Source organism: Ranitomeya imitator, chromosome 3 (assembly GCF_032444005.1).
Source record: "Ranitomeya imitator isolate aRanImi1 chromosome 3, aRanImi1.pri, whole genome shotgun sequence".
Taxonomy (NCBI): Eukaryota; Metazoa; Chordata; class Amphibia; order Anura; family Dendrobatidae; genus Ranitomeya; species Ranitomeya imitator.
The window spans coordinates 39,712,187-39,731,881 of record NC_091284.1 but is presented as its reverse complement, the minus strand read 5'-3'; the positions used below and the strand labels follow the sequence as shown (position 1 = coordinate 39,731,881).

General features: G+C 45.5%; 1 protein-coding gene across 3 annotated transcripts in view; it reads left to right on the top strand.

The window, feature by feature from the left end:
- ITSN1 (intersectin 1) overlaps positions 1-19,695 on the top strand; it is a 150,760-nt gene that overhangs the window by 36,979 nt on the left and 94,086 nt on the right. For all 3 annotated transcript variants that reach the window (XM_069760790.1, XM_069760789.1, XM_069760791.1), the window contains exons 2-5: positions 12,770-12,832; positions 13,195-13,287; positions 14,799-14,862; positions 17,918-18,078. In XM_069760790.1, the coding sequence (XP_069616891.1) occupies positions 12,802-12,832; positions 13,195-13,287; positions 14,799-14,862; positions 17,918-18,078 (349 nt within the window). In that variant the 5' untranslated portion in view covers positions 12,770-12,801. The remainder of the gene's footprint in view (positions 1-12,769; positions 12,833-13,194; positions 13,288-14,798; positions 14,863-17,917; positions 18,079-19,695) is intronic.

The window sequence follows — 19,695 nt, the reverse complement described above, 5'->3', positions numbered from 1 at the left end:
GAGCTAACTTTTTTTATGTCTACTTAGTGTCAGCCTCCTGGCGGCAGAAGCATACACCCACAGTCCTGTGTCCCCCAATGAGCGTCTCGGAGAAAAGGATTTTACGGTGAGTAACACAAAAATCCCTATTTTCCTTTGATGGCTCAGAATGTTTTTTCAATATAAAGATGTGCATGTTGGAGGTCCTGCCTGAGGAACTTATGACCCCTGATCCCAGCAGAGCGTGTGGGGTGCTTATGCCAGGATTGGCGCAGCATACACGGGCGAGGCGTTGGTGACACCAGAACGGAGAAGTTGAGGTTTCGCACAATACAACATGTAAACCACCAGGGGACTCCCCAAGTAGTGATGAGAGAAACTACATCCATCTGCAACTTTCCGATATACTTTGTATTGCAGTTCAGCGCCATTAGTGATGATCGAGCACTAAAATTCTCGAGTACCCGAATCGAGCGGGTCAGACGCTCGGATGGGCTCAACTCGAGTTAATTCGAGTATAATGGAAGTCAATGAGAAACTTGAGCATTTTTCTGGCAGACCCTAACAGGATGGCTGGGGGGGGGCAGGAAAATCAATGAAATGGATGGAAACACTCAAATGTAATGGGTAAGACGCCTGGATGTATCTCTGACTCCCAAGTTGCTGCTGGGAGCACAATAAATAGTTTATAAAATAATGTGGGGGTCCCCCCTTTGTTGCAGACAGCTGGGGGGGGGGGGGGGCTGATATTATCAGGCTGGGAAGGTCCATGATTATTCTGGGGCGGCTGTGGGCTGGTATTATTAGACTGAGAAGGGGCCAATAACCATGGTCCTTCCGAGTCTGATAATATCAGCTCACACCTCAAAAATAGGGGGGACCCCACATCCTTTTTTTTTTTGTTTTGGGTTAAACCTAAATTCTCCCTGAACTGCTTCCAGGGGCCAATGTGCGGAGCATCGCATCACCAGGTCCTATAGAAAACCCCACGACGTGATGCAGCCAGACCATCACAGTAATGGTAGTAGCCAACATTGCTACGGTATTACTGAATATGGTGGGCAATCGCCAACATTGCTACGGTATTACTGAATATGGTGGGCAATCGCCAACATTGCTACGGTATTACTGAATATGGTGGGCAATCGCCAACATTGCTACGGTATTACTGAATATGGTGGGCAATCGCCAACATTGCTATGGTATTACTGAATATGGTGGGCAATCGCCAACATTGCTATGGTATTACTGAATATGGTGGGCAATCGCCAACATTGCTATGGTATTACTGAATATGGGGGGCGATCGCCAACATTGCTATGGTATTACTGAATATGGTGGGCAGTTGCCAACGTTGCTACGGTATTACTGAATATGGTGGGCAATCGCCAACGTTGCTACGGTATTACTGAATATGGTGGGCAGTTGCCAACATTGCTACGGTATTACTGAATATGGTGGGCAATCGCCAACATTGCTACGGTATTACTGAATATGGTGGGCAATTGCCAACATTGCTACGGTATTACTGAATATGGTGGGCAATCGCCAACATTGCTACGGTATTACTGAATATGGTGGGCAATCGCCAACATTGCTACGGTATTACTGAATATGGTGGGCAATTGCCAACATTGCTACGGTATTACTGAATATGGTGGGCAATCGCCAACATTGCTACGGTATTACTGAATATGGTGGGCAATTGCCAACATTGCTACGGTATTACTGAATATGGTGGGCAATCGCCAACATTGCTACGGTATTACTGAACATGGTGGGCAATCGCCAACATTGCTACGGTATTACTGAATATGGTGGGCAATTGCCAACATTGCTACGGTATTACTGAATATGGTGGGCAATCGCCAACATTGCTACGGTATTACTGAACATGGTGGGCAATCGCCAACATTGCTACGGTATTACTGAATATGGTGGGCAATTGCCAACATTGCTACGGTATTACTGTATATGGTGGGCAATCGCCAACATTGCTACGGTATTACTGAATATGGTGGGCAATCGCCAACATTGCTACGGTATTACTGAATATGGTGGGCAATCGCCAACATTGCTACGGTATTACTGAATATGGTGGGCAATCGCCAACATTGCTACGGTATTACTGAATATGGGGGGCGATCGCCAACATTGCTACGGTATTACTGAATATGGTGGGCAATCCCAGCATATTTATTGGCTAACACCTGCGAAACATGCGGGTCGCTGACTTGAGCACCTGCGATCCCGATCCATGAAGGAGTATGTAGCAGTGCCGGACACGCTCACTCATCACCATGAAAGGCTACGTTCACATTAGCGTCGCGTCGCTGTTGCGTCGGCGACGCAGCGGCGACGCGCCCCTATGTTTAACATAGGGGACGCGTGCGTCTTTTTGCACGCGTTTTCCGACACGTGCGTCGTTTTAGACGCTAGCGTCGGACGCAAGAAAACGCTACAAGTTGCATTTTTCTTGTGTCCGATTTCGGCAAAAAACGACGCACGCGTCGCAAAACGCGCGCGTTTTTGCGCGCGTTTGCGCGCGTTTTTCCGTGCGTCGCCGACGCAACAGCGACGCGACGCTAATGTGAACGTAGCCTAAATGATCTCTGCTTATCAGTGAATGTGAAGCTCATGTAAGAACTGAAAACTTTTACTTCTCCCAGTTGACTTTTAGCTGCTGCTGTAGCCAGTCTGGGCGATGGCGGCCTCCAGGCTGATACAGAACAACAATGATATTACCTAGACTAGAAGGAAATGTCCCAAGTTATAGACCAGGAAAGTGGCTATACCGCAAAAGCGCTGGCATCACACGGCCCGGGCCACAAGGGCTCTTTTTATACAGAGTAAGAAACCATCAACGAGTTGCTGCTGTAACAAAGTGGTTGTCCAAAACTTTGGTCTTATATCCGTTCAGTGAGGGTCTTAATCCTGGCACCCCCACAATCCGCTTCCAACTACTGCAAACAGCTGACCGCTTCAGTTGCCAGATCGAACTAAAATGAACGATTTAAAGGGATTGGTGATCGGTACCGATGAGCTTCCAACCTCACACATACGCCTGCGAGATCTGCAGGTTTCGTGCACTTGTCGTGTGATTTGGACTGGAGATAACTTATTGATGACGATCGCACCGAGCGGCAGCACTTTTACCCCTCCTTTAGAATGGAGCAGCAATGCACATGGTTGACTGCCGCTTTTCTGGCAGCTTCATAGAAAATTAATAGATTGGTGATGAGGTGTCCGACCTGGCGCTCCAATTTCTCACTGGGACAAAAGCTGATGATTGTGGGTCCCAACAATCCGACCCCCACCGATCGGTAAATGACCGCCTTCTCTGCTGAGGATTTAGCCTGGATACAGCTGACCATTATTTTTTGGCTTTGTCGTCCTCTCTCCCTTTACTGTTTCTAATGATGTAGTCCTTTCTTGCTGATTGTCCGGACTTGGGCCTTTATGTAGAAATTCTGCCTGGAGTCTTGTAGACACATCTCGCACATGGTGTCCTGGCATCTTCCCAGAGAATCCTTTTGTCACGGCGGGTCCTTTGTTGGGGCCTTTTCACTTTCTGTCTTTTTTTTTATTGAAGTAAACTTTCTCTTTTATTATCTTCCCACATAATGGCAAATGAGGTGTGTTCTCCTGGACTGGGAGAAAAAGCTGCTGCCTCCATAGAGACACTGGAAAGCCCTGAGCGGTCAGTCACTGGACCATGGCGGCTCTCCGGACAATTCTCTACTGAGAGCTGTCACTGGTTGGACTTAATATAAAGAAATCTTTTCAGCAGAAGTCTCACAGGGGTTGTCTGGGATTCTAAAAAGAAGTGTTGACTCCGGTCAAGATGTCTTTTTAATTAAAAAAAAAATAAAAAAATGTATCAATAAATAGCCAGTTTAATTCCTGGACAAGTCCTTTCTGCTCGGGCCACAGAACAACTCACGTCCCCCGGCCACTTCTGCCTCCAAAACACTTGGGCAGCCTGTTATAGAGAGACTATTATAAAGCTGCTAAATTGCAGACTTTGTCTGATTTGCATCATGGTCCAAAATATCAAACTGGTTTGGATTTTTTGCAATCCTCATAGTAGCATTTATTCACTGGTCCAACCCCATTGACCATTGTTACATGTGATGTTCCCATCTTCAAGTTGTTATGGAGGGCAGTAATTCCAGGAGGAATGGTTAAAATATAGCGCAATGCAAAGATGTTCCAGAATTCTTATGTATTGAAATGCGCAGAGATCACACTGATCCTCCTTAATCCGACTCCACATCCCTTGTGCTTTGGTAGCGTAGGATTAGCTGCGCGGACCCCTAGAACCCGCCATAATTGGCCCACGCGTCAGTCTCATTGATCCCATAAGTACATTAGCAGACGGAGAACTTATCAGAAGAAGGAAAACTATTATATGTATCATCCCCGCACACTCGGGCATTAATAATTTAGCTGTAAAATTATGGATCAGAATTAAACAGCGTTTCCCTTTTAAAGTCTACGGACGCCTATTGCGTGGACAAAAAAATATTTTTACAAGTGTGGTTCCCTTTCCTTAGAATGAAAACTGAAGACTGAAATTCTTTTTTCATTCATTTTCAGACCCCCAGACATACATTTGGCTGCCTTTTCCAAGTTTGAGATTTTCTCTTGTGGGAGTTTTTCTGCCAGTAATACAGGCTGGATATGAGTGAGATCTCTGTATCTCTCCGGTAATATAGGCTGGATATGAGTGAGATCTCTGTAGCTATCCAGTAATATAGGCTGGATATGAGTGAGATCTCTGCATCTCTCCAGTAATATAGGCTGGATATGAGTGAGATCTCTGCATCTCTCCAGTAATATAGGCTGGATATGAGTGAGATCTCTGCATCTCTCCAGTAATATAGGCTGGATATGAGTGGGATCTCTGCATCTCTCCAGTAATATAGGCTGGATATGAGTGAGATCTCTGCATCTCTCCAGTAATATAGGCTGGATATGAGTGAGATATCTGTATCTCTCCAGTAATATAGGCTGGATATGAGTGAGATCTCTGTATCTCTCCAGTAATATAGGCTGGATATGAGTGAGATCTCTGCATCTCTCCAGTAATATAGGCTGGATATGAGTGAGATCTCTGTATCTCTCCAGTAATATAGGCTGGATATAAGTGAGATCTCTATCTCTCCAGTAATATAGGCTGGATATGAGTGAGATCTCTGCATCTCTCCAGTAATATAGGCTGGATATAAGTGAGATCTCTATCTCTCCAGTAATATAGGCTGGATATGAGTGAGATCTCTGTATCTCTCCAGTAATATAGGCTGGATATAAGTGAGATCTCTATCTCTCCAGTAATATAGGCTGGATATGAGTGAGATCTCTGCATCTCTCCAGTAATATAGGCTGGATATAAGTGAGATCTCTATCTCTCCAGTAATATAGGCTGGATATGAGTGAGATCTTTGTATCGCTCCAGTAATATAGGCTGGATATAAGTGAGATCTCTATCTCTCCAGTAATATAGGCTGGATATAAGTGAGATCTTTGTATCTCTCCAGTAATATAGACTGGATATGAGTGAGATCTCTGTATCTCTCCAGTAATATAGGCTGGATATGAGTGAGATCTCTGCATCTCTCCAGTAATATAGGCTGGATATGAGTGAGATCTTTGTATCTCTCCAGTAATATAGGCTGGATATTACTCATATCCAGCCTATATAACTGGAGAGATACAGAGATCTCACTCATATCCAGCCTATATTACTGGAGAGATGCAGAGATCTCACTTATATCCAGCCTATATTACTGGAGAGATACAAAGATCTCACTCATATCCAGCCTATATTACTGGAGAGATACAAAGATATGAGTGAGATCTCTGTATCTCTCCAGTAATATAGGCTGGATATGAGTGAGATCTCTGTATCTCTCCGGTAATATAGGCTGGATATGAGTGAGATCTGTGTCTCTCCAGTAAGATAGGCTGGATATGAGTGAGATCTCTGCATCTCTCCAGTAATATAGGCTGGATATAAGTGAGATCTCTATCTCTCCAGTAATATAGGCTGGATATGAGTGAGATCTTTGTATCGCTCCAGTAATATAGGCTGGATATAAGTGAGATCTCTATCTCTCCAGTAATATAGGCTGGATATAAGTGAGATCTTTGTATCTCTCCAGTAATATAGACTGGATATGAGTGAGATCTCTGTATCTCTCCAGTAATATAGGCTGGATATGAGTGAGATCTCTGCATCTCTCCAGTAATATAGGCTGGATATGAGTGAGATCTTTGTATCTCTCCAGTAATATAGGCTGGATATTACTCATATCCAGCCTATATAACTGGAGAGATACAGAGATCTCACTCATATCCAGCCTATATTACTGGAGAGATGCAGAGATCTCACTTATATCCAGCCTATATTACTGGAGAGATACAAAGATCTCACTCATATCCAGCCTATATTACTGGAGAGATACAAAGATATGAGTGAGATCTCTGTATCTCTCCAGTAATATAGGCTGGATATGAGTGAGATCTCTGTATCTCTCCGGTAATATAGGCTGGATATGAGTGAGATCTGTGTCTCTCCAGTAAGATAGGCTGGATATGAGTGAGATCTCTGCATCTCTCCAGTAATATAGGCTGGATATGAGTGAGATCTCTGCATCTCTCCAGTAATATAGGCTGGATATGAGTGAGATCTCTATCTCTCCAGTAATATAGGCTGGATATGAGTGAGATCTCTGCATATCTCCAGTAATATAGGCTGGATATGAGTGAGATCTGTGTCTCTCCAGTAATATAGGCTGGATATGAGTGAGATCTCTGTATCTCTCTAGTAATATAGGCTGGATATGAGTGAGATCTCTGTATCTCTCCAGTAATATAGGCTGGATATGAGTGAGATCTCTATCTCTCCAGTAATATAGGCTGGATATAAGTGAGATCTTTGTATCGCTCCAGTAATATAGGCTGGATATAAGTGAGATCTCTATCTCTCCAGTAATATAGGCTGGATATAAGTGAGATCTCTGTGTCTCTCCAGTAATATAGGTTGGATATGAGTGAGATCTCTGCATCTCTCCAGTAATATAGGCTGGATATGAGTGAGATCTCTGTATCTCTCCAGTAATATAGGCTGGATATGAGTGAGATCTCTGTATCTCTCCAGTAATATAGGCTGGATATGAGTGAGATCTCTGCATCTCTCCAGTAATATAGGCTGGATATGAGTGAGATCTCTGCATATCTTCAGTAATATAGGCTGGATATGAGTGAGATCTCTGCATGTCTCTCCAGTAATATAGGCTGGATATGAGTGAGATCTCTGTATCTCTCCAGTAATATAGGCTGGATATGAGTGAGAGCTCTGTATCTCTCCAGTAATATAGGCTGGATATGAGTGAGATCTCTGCATCTCTCCAGTAATATAGGCTGGATATGAGTGAGATCTCTGCATCTCTCCAGTAATATAGGCTGGATATGAGTGAGATCTCTGCATCTCTCCAGTAATATAGGCTGGATATGAGTGAGATCTCTGCATCTCTCCAGTAATATAGGCTGGATATGAGTGAGATCTCTGCATCTCTCCAGTAATATAGGCTGGATATGAGTGAGATCTCTGCGTCTCTCCAGTAATATAGGCTGGATATGAGTGAGATCTCTGCGTCTCTCCAGTAATATAGGCTGGATATGAGTGAGATCTCTGCGTCTCTCCAGTAATATAGGCTGGATATGAGTGAGATCTCTGCGTCTCTCCAGTAATATAGGCTGGATATGAGTGAGATCTCTGCATCTCTCCAGTAATATAGGCTGGATATGAGTGAGATCTCTGCATCTCTCCAGTAATATAGGCTGGATATGAGTGAGATCTCTGCATCTCTCCAGTAATATAGGCTGGATATGAGTGAGATCTCTGCGTCTCTCCAGTAATATAGGCTGGATATGAGTGAGATCTCTGTGTCTCTCCAGTAATATAGGCTGGATATGAGTGAGATCTCTGCTTCTCTCCAGTAATATAGGCTGGATATGAGTGAGATCTCTGTGTCTCTCCAGTAATATAGGCTGGATATGAGTGAGATCTCTGTGTCTCTCCAGTAATATAGGCTGGATATGAGTGAGATCTCTGCTTCTCTCCAGTAATATAGGCTGGATATGAGTGAGATCTCTGTGTCTCTCCAGTAATATAGGCTGGATATGAGTGAGATCTCTGCTTCTCTCCAGTAATACAGGCTGGATATGAGTGAGATCTCTGTATCTCTGCAGCTATATAGCCTGATGTGATCTCTGTCTGTCTCTCCCAATAATATAGGCTGACTGGAGCAGCAGTCTTCAAGAGCACGACTGGTATTCTGGCCTTACTTCCCTTTCATGGGCTTCCTTCCTTTTTTCTGCCCTCCCGGAGACTCTGTATGCTTTCTCACTTTTCCATCCTGTAGAGACCTGTGTATAATGCCCTCCCTGTTATCTGTAATCTTGATTTATGGAAGGGGACATCAGATGGAACCAGTAGGACATCTGACAGATTTGTTAACATTTTTGCAGATCACGAAGGGCTTGGACACTCCACAGAAATTTTTTATGACGACTGTTTAGGAAGTTGCTATAAGGGGCACTAGCGTACACCTAGAAAGGGGCCCCCGTGCAAGATCAATATATGGGCCCTCTGCAGCCCAAGAGCTCCTAAAAATGCAAAATTCCACCTGCATTGGAGTTCATTACATTAAAGGCCCCTTCACATTAAGCGACGCTGCAGCGATACCGACAACGATCCGGATCGCTGCAGCGTCGCTGTTTGGTCGCTGGAGAGCTGTCACACAGACCGCTCTCCAGCGACCAACGATCCCGAGGTCCCCGGTAACCAGGGTAAACATCGGGTAACTAAGCGCAGGGCCGCGCTTAGTAACCCGATGTTTACCCTGGTTACCATGCTAAAAGTAAAAAAAAACAAACAGTACATACTTACCTTCCGCTGTCTGTCCTCCAGCGCTGCGCTCTGCTTCTCTGCTCTCCTCCTGTACTGGCTGGGAGCCGGAAAGCAGAGCGGTGACGTCACCGCTCTGCTTTCCGGCTCACAGCCAGTACAGGAGGAGTGCAGAGCACAGCGCTGGAGGACAGACAGCGGTAGGTAAGTATCTAGTGTTTGTTTTTTTTTACTTTTAGCATGGTAACCAGGGTAAACATCGGGTTACTAAGCGCGGCCCTGCGCTTAGTTACCCGATGTTTACCCTGGTTACCGGCATCGTTGGTCGCTGGAGAGCGGTCTGTGTGACAGCTCTCCAGCGACCAAACAGCGACGCTGCAGTGATCCGGATCGTTGTCGGTATCGCTGCAGCGTCGCTTAAGGTACCTTCACACATAACGATATTGTTAACGATATCGTTGCTATTTGTGACGTAGCAACGATATCGTTAATGAAATCGTTATGTGTGACAGCGACCAACGATCAGGCCCCTGCTGGGAGATCGTTGGTCGCTGAATAAAGTCCAGAACTTTATTTCGTCGCTGGACTCCCTGGAGACATCGCTGGATCGGCGTGTGTGACACCGATCCAGCGATGTCTTCACTGGTAACCAGGGTAAACATCGGGTAACTAAGCGCAGGGCCGCGCTTAGTAACCCGATGTTTACCCTGGATACCATGCTAAAAGTAAAAAAAAACAAACACTAGATACTTACCTACAGCTGTCTGTCCTCCAGCGCTGTGCTCTGCTCTCCTCCTGTACTGTCTGTGAGCCGGAAAGCAGAGCGGTGACGTCACCGCTCTGCTTTCCGGCTCCCAGACAGTACAGGAGGAGAGCAGAGAAGCAGAGCGCAGCGCTGGAGGACAGACAGCGGTAGGTAAGTATGTAGTGTTTGTTTTTTTTTTACTTTTAGCATGGTATCCAGGGTAAACATCGGGTTACTAAGCGCGGCCCTGCGCTTAGTTACCCGATGTTTACCCTGGTTACCGGCATCGTTGGTCGCTGGAGAGCGGTCTGTGTGACAGCTCTCCAGCGACCAAACAGCGACGCTGCAGCGATCCGAATCGTTATCGGTATCGCTGCAGCGTCGCTTAATGTGAAGGGGCCTTAAAGCGACACTGCAGCGATACCGACAACGATCCGGATCGCTACAGCGTCGCTGTTTGGTCGCTGGAGAGCTGTCACACAGACCGCTCTCCAGCGACCAACGATGCCGGTAACCAGGGTAAACATCGGGTAACTAAGCGCAGGGCCGCGCTTAGTAACCCGATGTTTACCCTGGTTACCATCCTAAAAGTAAAAAAACAAACAGTACATACTTACCTACCGCTGTCTGTCCCCGGCGCTCTGCTCTGCACTCCTCCTGTACTGTCTGTGTGAGCACAGCGGCCGGAAAGCAGAGCGGTGACGTCACCGCTCTGCTTTCCGGCTGACCGACGCTCACAGCCAGTGCAGGAGGAGAGCAGAGCACAGCGCCGGGGACAGACAGCGGTAGGTAAGTATGTACTGTTTGTTTTTTTTACTTTTAGGAAGGTAACCAGGGTAAACATCGGGTTACTAAGCGCGGCCCTGCGCTTAGTTACCCGATGTCTACCCTGGTTACCAGTGAAGACATCGCTGGATCGGTGTCACACACGCCGATCCAGCGATGTCCGCGGGAGATCCAGCGACGAAATAAAGTTCTGGACTTTGTTCAGCGACCAACGATCTCCCAGCAGGGGCCTGATCGTTGGTCGCTGTCACACATAAAGGTACCTTCACACATAACGATATTGTTAACGATATCGTTGCTTTTTGTGACGTAGCAACGATATCGTTAATAAAATCGTTGTGTGACAGCGACCAGCGATCAGGCCCCTGCTGGGAGATCGTTGGTCGCTGAACAAAGTCCAGAACTTTATTTCGTCGCTGGATCTCCCGTGGACATCGCTGGATTGGCGTGTGTGACACCGATCCAGCGATGTCTTCACTGGTAACCAGGGTAAACATCGGGTAACTAAGCGCAGGGCCGCGCTTAGTAACCCGATGTTTACCCTGGTTACCTTCCTAAAAGTAAAAAAAACAAACACTACATACTTACCTACAGCCGTCTGTCCTCCAGCGCTGTGCTCTGCTCTCCTCCTGTACTGGCTGTGAGCGTCGGCCAGCCGGAAAGCAGAGCGGTGACGTCACCGCTCTGCTTTCCGGCCGCTGTGCTCACAGCCAGTACAGGAGGAGTGCAGAGCACAGCGCCGGGGACAGACAGCGGAAGGTAAGTATGTACTGTTTGTTTTTTTTTACTTTAACGATGGTAACCAGGGTAAATATCGGGTTACTAAGCGCGGCCCTGCGCTTAGTTACCCGATGTTTACCCTGGTTACCGGCATCGTTGGTTGCTGGAGAGCGGTCTGTGTGACAGCTCTCCAGCGACCAAACAGCGACGCTGCAGCGATCCGGATCGTTGTCGGTATCGCTGCAGCGTTGCTTAATGTGAAGGGGCCTTAACGATTTCATTAACGATATCGTTGCTACGTCACAAAATGCAACGATATCGTTAACAATATCGTTATGTGTGAAGGTACCTTTAGAAGTGGGCCCCTTTACCTCCTGGGGCCCCTGTGCGGCGGCACAGGTTGCACCAATGATATGTCCGCCCCTGGTAACTTGTTTTCATAGGACAACCCTTTATCAACTATATACAGGATAGGTAATAACTTAGTGATTAGGGGTCCGGCTGCTTAGACCTGCACTAATCAGGAGACCAGGGAACTTTTATCCCGGCTAGCTGGGAGCGGCAGTGAGCATATTTGACCCCCGGCTCCTGCCAGCCCCATAGGGAATGAATGGAGTAGTGTTTGGGCATGTGTGTGGTAAAATTCCCCTGCTCTGATGATCCCGGCAGTCGGACCCCCGCCGATCCGTAAGTTATCGTTATGGAAGCGCTGTTGCATACATGGGCGCATGTGGTATTCGGAGGCCTGGGAAAGCTGGGTTATCCTGTCAGTGTTGTGATGGCAGCCATGTTTATTTTACCTCAGGATTGTTGCGTCAGTGTATTAGGTCACATTATGTAATCTGCACCCAGTGCGTTTCTATTGGTACGGCCTGTTTCCTTCTAAACCCCTCTCCTTAACAACAGACAAACTGACGTGGTAGCACATAGCAACCAATCAGAGCCCAGCTTTCATTTCTTTCTGATCTGCAGAGATGAAAGCGGAGTTCTGATTGGTTGCTATGGGCAGCAACCACCATTTTATAGTTTTGATAATTGAGGCCTCCATATTTATTTATTTTTTTCTAACCGAAAATGTTAGTGTTGCTCATCACCTCTAGAGTATTTAGGCAGTAAACTGATGATGTGCCCATTAATTCCCACCAGTTTTACTTGGTTTATTTTATTTTTTATGTATTTTTTTTTTTTGTTTTTTTTCCATTATCCTGACGTTGTGGCCTAATCTATCATTTGCAATATTTGCGCAATTGTAATCCAGTACTCTACTAAAGTTGTACACTAACTTACAGCATATTAAAAGTAATGACATTTTGCGCCAAAAAAGGCAAAAGAAAAGACAAGAGTTAAACCGCAGCTTTCATTTTGCCCAGAATTATTCAACCGAAATGTACCATTTTTGAAGAACTCGACCAGGACTAAAAAAAAAAAGAAAAGATACTTGAGAAAAAAAATAGAAAGCAGTGCCACTCGATTCAGTCATTGAAATGAAATTATTATTGGGCTGCAGTACCACACACGGCCCATGGGCAGGGGTGGCGCTGTTTCTAGTAGAAAATCAACCATTGCGTTTAACATTTGTTGACCTGGGATCATGATATCAAACAAATTATTTTTTTCTTTCATAGGTACCGTCTAGCGAGCTGAACGGAGCACAGCCATGGCTCAATTTGCAGCCGCGCCATTTGGGGGTAAGCCGACCTTATCTAGGATGTTGACATTAGTTGTTGGTACCTTTTTGTCCTGTCCAGGGAGGAGGGGGGTGGGTTGTGACTTTAATAGGGGTAATGTGAAGCATTTTTTATATGATGCCACAAGTTCTTGTACGGTAGAAGTAGCCTCAATGGCGATTTTTGCCGTCTTCCTTGCAGCGTCTTTTAGAAATGGAGGTAAGTGTAGGAAGCCCCCTGAAGAATCAGCATGGCACTTTTTTGTCTCATGGTTTGACGTGCTTTGCATATTCAGGCGCCGCTGATAGACTGCAGCGGTTCGTTTTTTCCATCTCTCATACATAGGTAATGATGTAATTTACTTATATCCTTTTTTTGAATAGGGAATTTGGATATCTGGGCAATAACGGTGGAGGAGAGGGCGAAACATGACCAACAGTTCCATGGACTCCAGCCAACGGCGGGGTATATTACCGGTAAGTATCCGTAACCGTGCGTGCACGGCGTCCGTCAATAGTATTTCACACCTTAAACTATTTATATGTTCATGTAGCTTTTTCAAAGACCAGTCCAGAAATACCTTTACATGACCAGTCCGTCCCCCCCGTTACTGAAAAATCTGCCTCTGAGTTGATATGCAAATGAGGCTGAAGAGCTATGGTAGATCTGAAGCTTCTGTCACTCCAGCTCCATTCCGTGCCTAGCGCCGCCACCTCCTTTTTTGACTGACTGATCCTTTACCCTGAAGGCAGTCAGTCAAGCAGAAGGGCGGCGCTGGGCAGGGAATAGAGCTGGAGTGACAAAGGCTTTGGATCTACCATCGCTCTTCAGCCTCATTTGCATATCAACTCAAACGCTGATTTCTCTGTAAAGGAGAAATGGACTGGCTATGTAAAGGTATTTCTGGGTTCGTTTTTAAAAAAGGTAAATATTTCAAATTTTTTTTCTTTTTTTGGGGGGTGGGGGGATTCTGCTGACAGATTCCCTGGTAATGCTGGCACAACACCTCTTTCCTTGCACAATGTATAAGATGTGGTCACTGTAAATATTGCAGACATGAAGCATTGTTGGTGCGGAGACTCCTGTCCTTTACATCCTCCTAGTAATGGGATTTCTGCTGCTAATGTCACATACAATTCGATTAATTTGGAGGATTAGATGCTCTGTTCCGAAATCTGCTCGTTCCACCTACGTCCAGTAATTAATTTTAGCAAGTTGATGTTGATCTCACGGGCTCTAATTCCATTAACACGACAATTACAGCCCTGTGGCTTCCAGGCTTCTTCCCTCTCCGCCTGCTTTTTAATATCCTGCTGGCTAATAGTATATTTGTGGATGCTGCGAAAATGAAATTATCATTACACATATTAATGCGGACTTAATCTTCACCTCCTGCCTAATTATATGCTTTCCACTGGAGTCCGTTCTGATTATGGATGTTCTGAAAATCCCTTTAATGATTTATTCACAGACACTTGTATTGGTCGATTGTTGTATGTTTTGTTTCAGTAGGGGAATAAGCAGCAGCTGCACACTGGTGGCTTTTTATATAAGGAGTACAAAGAACTTTATCTTAAAGGGATTGTCCATGGAGTACAAGTTTGCAATCATTCTATGTACCTGCAGTCTTGTTAATCCTCACAACGTAAATGTGCCAGTGTGGGAGCGTGTGACCACAAATTTTCAATTTTCATCCATGCGGTCACATGCCGACTAGACGTACGTGGCATCACTCAGTGCAAGGCTGGACAAGTCTAGTCGTAATGTGGCCGGAAGTATATAAATGAGATAGTCAAGGTCAGATGGTCACCTACTCCTGACAGTGTGGGCTGTGAGGATGTTTAAGACTGCAGTCATAGTGACCACAAACATGTACCTCAAGCTTATACAACTCCTTTAAAAAGGCCAAGTCCAGGGTGGATGACGGCTATTTTTTTGTTAGTTTTTTCCCTTACTTACTCTCTTGCCTTCTTTCATTTTCCTGTAGGAGACCAGGCCAGAAACTTCTTCCTGCAGTCTGGCCTGCACCCACCTGTACTTGCACAGATCTGGTGAGTATCCTCGGCAGGGGGCTCCTGCTCATGAACACAAGCGTAATATGTCCATCAGGGCTGTTACCTATGGCCTCTGCAATCCCTGAAGATTCAGTCTCTGGCCGGAGTTATGGAAGGAGTTCTCCACTCCTTGGGTATTGATGGCCTATCCTTGGTGGAAGACCGACAAGCTGGCTCCCCTCCCCAGTCTGCTGCTTGCAGAGGCGGACGTATATGAATATTGCACGGAGTCAGGATGCCATGGTGCAGAACACTATGTGGTGCTCATTCCCTTACATTGCAGAGCCGTGCTTTTCTAGCTCCATACAATGTTTACATCCACTGATAGGCGACATGGCTAGTAGTGATGAGCGAGCGTTCTGATGTGTTAGACGCATTTCCATTGGGCAGTTTTCTGCTCTCGAGTATATCTGCGCTCATTTTTAAAGAGTGGATAAAATGACGGCAAGTTTGCTCTGTTCCCAAACAGCAGGCATGTAGTCGGCAGCACTTTCTCTGTTTACCCGTGGCGGTGTGCTGCCGACTCTGGATCATTTACAGGATCAAGAATCATCCAGCAATTTTCCGGTTAGCTGACTGCTGCCACGTTTGCACAACTTTTATTGCCTATTATCAGTCCGTGTGAAAGGCCCAGGGCCTCCAGACTTAATACCGCCGAGTACAGAAAAGGATGTGTCCGCCGAGCCCCGGTATTGTCCCTGGCGCTCAGTGATCCGGTGACGGGTACAGTGTCGCCCCCTGGCACAGCTGGGGCTCTTGTAGGGCTTCCCTGAGGCTGCTCTGTCTGATCACTACATTGTGCAGGATTTTCCCCGCTCCGCCTGTTACTGCTCCTGACCGGCCCAATGTGCTTGTTCTCCCCCAGAGATAAGCGAGGTTCTGTCTCTTCCGCTTACAAGACATTACGTCTCCAGTCTTGTGTGGAGAAACACATTTGCTCATGAATGCCTTTCTGCTCTCATTAAAATAGTGGTTTAGCCCTTTACTGGGAGCCGGGCCAAGGATCTGCTGAAATCTGCCTGAACGACGGCCATACATGAGATGAATTGTGCCGGCACACTGTAACGGCAGACAGCTCTGATGGGGGATATGGATGTAAATAATTCAGAATTAGAGGAGGACACGGAGCGCTCATCCACCGTCTTCTATTGCTGCTAAAATAAGAGTTTGTAATAAAACAGAACACATTTTGTTCGCACTGAATAAGCCAGGTTATCACTTTCCCCATAATATTCTGCCGAATTTGTGCTTCGGAAACATGGATCCTACATACTGACTGGATATTGTTGGGGCTAAAAATCCTTTTTGCAATTTGGGTTTCATAAAAAACCTTGCATCGGTTGCCTTCTATAGCCTCATGGCATTTTTTTTAAAATTTTTCTGCCATAATCTGCAGACTGACTCCATACAGATTATCTCCTGATTACAATGATCTGGTGTATATGGCCAGTGTTGGGTTCACTGGAGCAGATCATGTACACGTGTTTTCCCTCCTCTGTTCCACTGCAGTTATAGGGGTATTCCCATCTTATTCATATAAAAACGTATAACTTGTTGGTCTTAGCGTTTGGTCTCTGCCCGTTCTGATCCTGAGATAGGGGCACTGCAGAGCCCCTTCTGAATAGTCATATTGGCTCCATTCATTGTCTATGGGGCTGTTGGAAAAAGTCGAGCACCGAACTCTATCTCCGCCAGTCCCATAGAAAATAAACGGAGTGGTGGTATGCATGTCCGTCCGCCACCCTGTCCAAGACACTCAGTGGTCAGACCCCTACCGATCAGCCTATCCTATGAATAATTGATGATGCCTCAAGATAGGAATACCCCTTTTCTTCTTTTTTTTTTTTTTTTTTTTTTGAGTGATTTTTAGGTGTTTTTAAACAGATAAGATGTAGTGGTACATAAGTTGGATAATAGACTGGTATAGTCTTTGGCTTCTGATATCCTTACCAGTGGCGAGAACGTGTTGAGCACCACCATCTGTGTTACTTTTACAAGGTCAGGAATAAATGGATTAAAGTATCCGTTTTTGCTGATGATACAAAACTTTGCATTATGGTCGTATAATAATAATACACAAGACCTGAATTAGCTGGCGGCATGGGCAGGAACTTGGCAGATACGGGATAGGTGATAAAAGCAAGATCAGCGGGTCTCACCGCCATCTCCATCATTCATAAAACAGACATACTAGTGATCGGTGAGGGTCCTAGCACCTAGACCCCCATTGGTCGTGCAGTTCTTTATCCATTGAATCGATGATAATTTCTAAGGTCTCAGTAATCACATCAGGCAGAAAAATTGGTGGAATATTCCAAGCGTTGAATATTATACCTCGCTTGTAGTTCGTTGGAGGTCTGTCCATCGGGACTACTACTGACCCTAAGAATGGGACTCTGAAACACCCTGCTGGAGTGGCGCATTGGCTACGGGACTGTCAATGATAGCAAGCCGCTATGTTCCTGGCAGTCCCATAGGAGAGGTGGCACCCTCTTCTTAGGATCGGTGGGTGTCTTTGTAGACAGACCTTAACCAGTCCACAAGTTATTACCAATATTGCGGGTAAATGATGACTTTTAATGTTGGGAATAAGCTTTTAAATGGAGACCGCAGAACAGGACCTGTAATACTCAATGTCAGGCTGCAGCTGCCAAGGCATTGTATAAAATAAGTGCCAAGATCCCAGTGTAATATTATTGTAAACACCTTGTTGAATATAGGTTTAGGGCTTCACGAGTGTTCAGAGGCGGGCAGCTAGATTAGAGGGCCGAGAAGGCAGCAAGATGGTGGCATATTATGTGGGCAGTCCCCGAGTGAGTGTATTATGGTTATTTCTTCTGTCCCGGGGATACATTTTAGGCGTGGAGTTTAGGTACAGGTGTGTATTCAGAATATTGTTTGCCCCTTACTGATTGCCTGTACAGTGCCGGTTGCACCTTATGCCAGCGGTGTGCCGCGGCTGACGCGTGGCGGTGCTCCAGCTGCAGTCAGCGCTGCTCTGATCCTTTGTGTTATTGCCAGTGGTGATCAGTGAACGTTCATTTCTCTCCAGGGCTCTGGCTGACATGAACAATGACGGTAGAATGGACCAGCTGGAGTTCTCCATAGCTATGAAACTGATCAAACTGAAGCTGCAAGGCTACCCCCTGCCATCTGCTCTCCCCGCCGCCATGTTGAAGCAACCAGTCGCCATGCCAGCTTCTGCGGGATTTGGTTCGTATCCACCTTGAGACATTTAACTTCTTACCTTGAAGTGAATGCCTGCAAACAAATGTTTTTTATGCTGATTGATAAATATATAAATACATTTGGTAGAAAAAAAATCTTCAAATAAATTACTTTTCCCATCCATAGGATAGATAATAACTGTATGATCACAGAAATCGCAACCGACCCTGTTTGTTTTTTTTTTTTTTTTTTTAAGGGTTATTCCCATCTTCATAGATGGACAATGTTGGCTAGTTGTTGTAAAAACAAACACTTCTGCAATTTACTGCGTAATAAAATTTGCATATTTAATTTGCATAATAGCCATATTAAAGGAAACCAGTCAATATGAATGTCATCATTAATGTGAATCTACATGATAATAACGTTATGAAGTTGCCCTGTACTGAAAGTGTTACATTTGGGAGAACAATAACTTCAATCTTCCTGGCAGCTGCCGGCTTTCAGTCGTGCAGGTTTGCCCGCAGCAGTTAGTCACAGAGTGGAGGCTGTAAGCATGCCCCGGCACTGACTGACAGCCAGCTTTGCAGTGCGTCTGTGCTGTAAGCAGTGACTGTAGCCGCATTAGCCCGTCTTCATAACTGAAAGCCGGCTGCTCCCGAGAGGAATCGTGGTAATTTTCTCCCGGGTGCTGCACTTTCAGTTCTTCTGGGAAGGGTGTCTACAAGATTTTGGAGGCCTCTATGGGAATTTTTCCTCCATCACCCAGAAGAACATTTGTGAGTTCAGATACTGATCTTGGGGAGGCCGGGCTCACAATCTCCAGTCTAGTTGCTGAATGGGGCTGAGATCCGGGCTCCATCATGTTCTTCCACCAAACTCCCCTTCAAGTCTGTATGGATCTTGTGCACTGGGCACTGTCTTGGGGAACAGAATTATACAGTGCCTTGCGAAAGTATTCAGCCCCCTGGAACTTTTCAGCCTTTTCCCACATATCACGCTTCAAACATAATGATACCAAATGTAAATTTTTGGTGAAGAATCAATAACAAGTGGAACACAATTGTGAAGTTAAACCAAATTTATTTGTTTTAAATTTTTGTGGAAATTCAAAAACTGAAAAGTGGGGCGTGCAATATTATTTGGCCCCTTTACTTTCAGTGCAGCAAACTCACTCCAGAAGTTCATTGTGGATCTCTGAATGATCCAATGTTGTCCTAAATGCCTAATGATGATAAATATAATCCACCTGTGTGTAATCAAGTCTCCGTATAAATGCTCCTGCTCTGTGATAGTCTCAGGGTTCTGTGTGAAGCACAGAGAGCATCATGACGACCAAGGAACACAACAGGCAGGTCCGTGATACTGTTGTGGAGAAGTTTAAAGCCGGATTACAAAATGATTTCCAAAACTTTAAACATCCCAAGGAGCACTGTGCAAGCGATCATATTAAAATGGAAGGAGTATCATACCACTGCAAATCTACCAAGACCCGGCCGTCCCTCTAAACTGTCATCTTAAGCAAGGAGACGACTGATCAGAGATGCAGCTAAGAGGCCCATGATCACTCTGGATGAACTGCAGAGATCTACAGCTGAGGTGGGGCAGTCTGTCCATAGGACAACAATCAGTCGTACACTGCACAAATCTGGCCTTTATGGA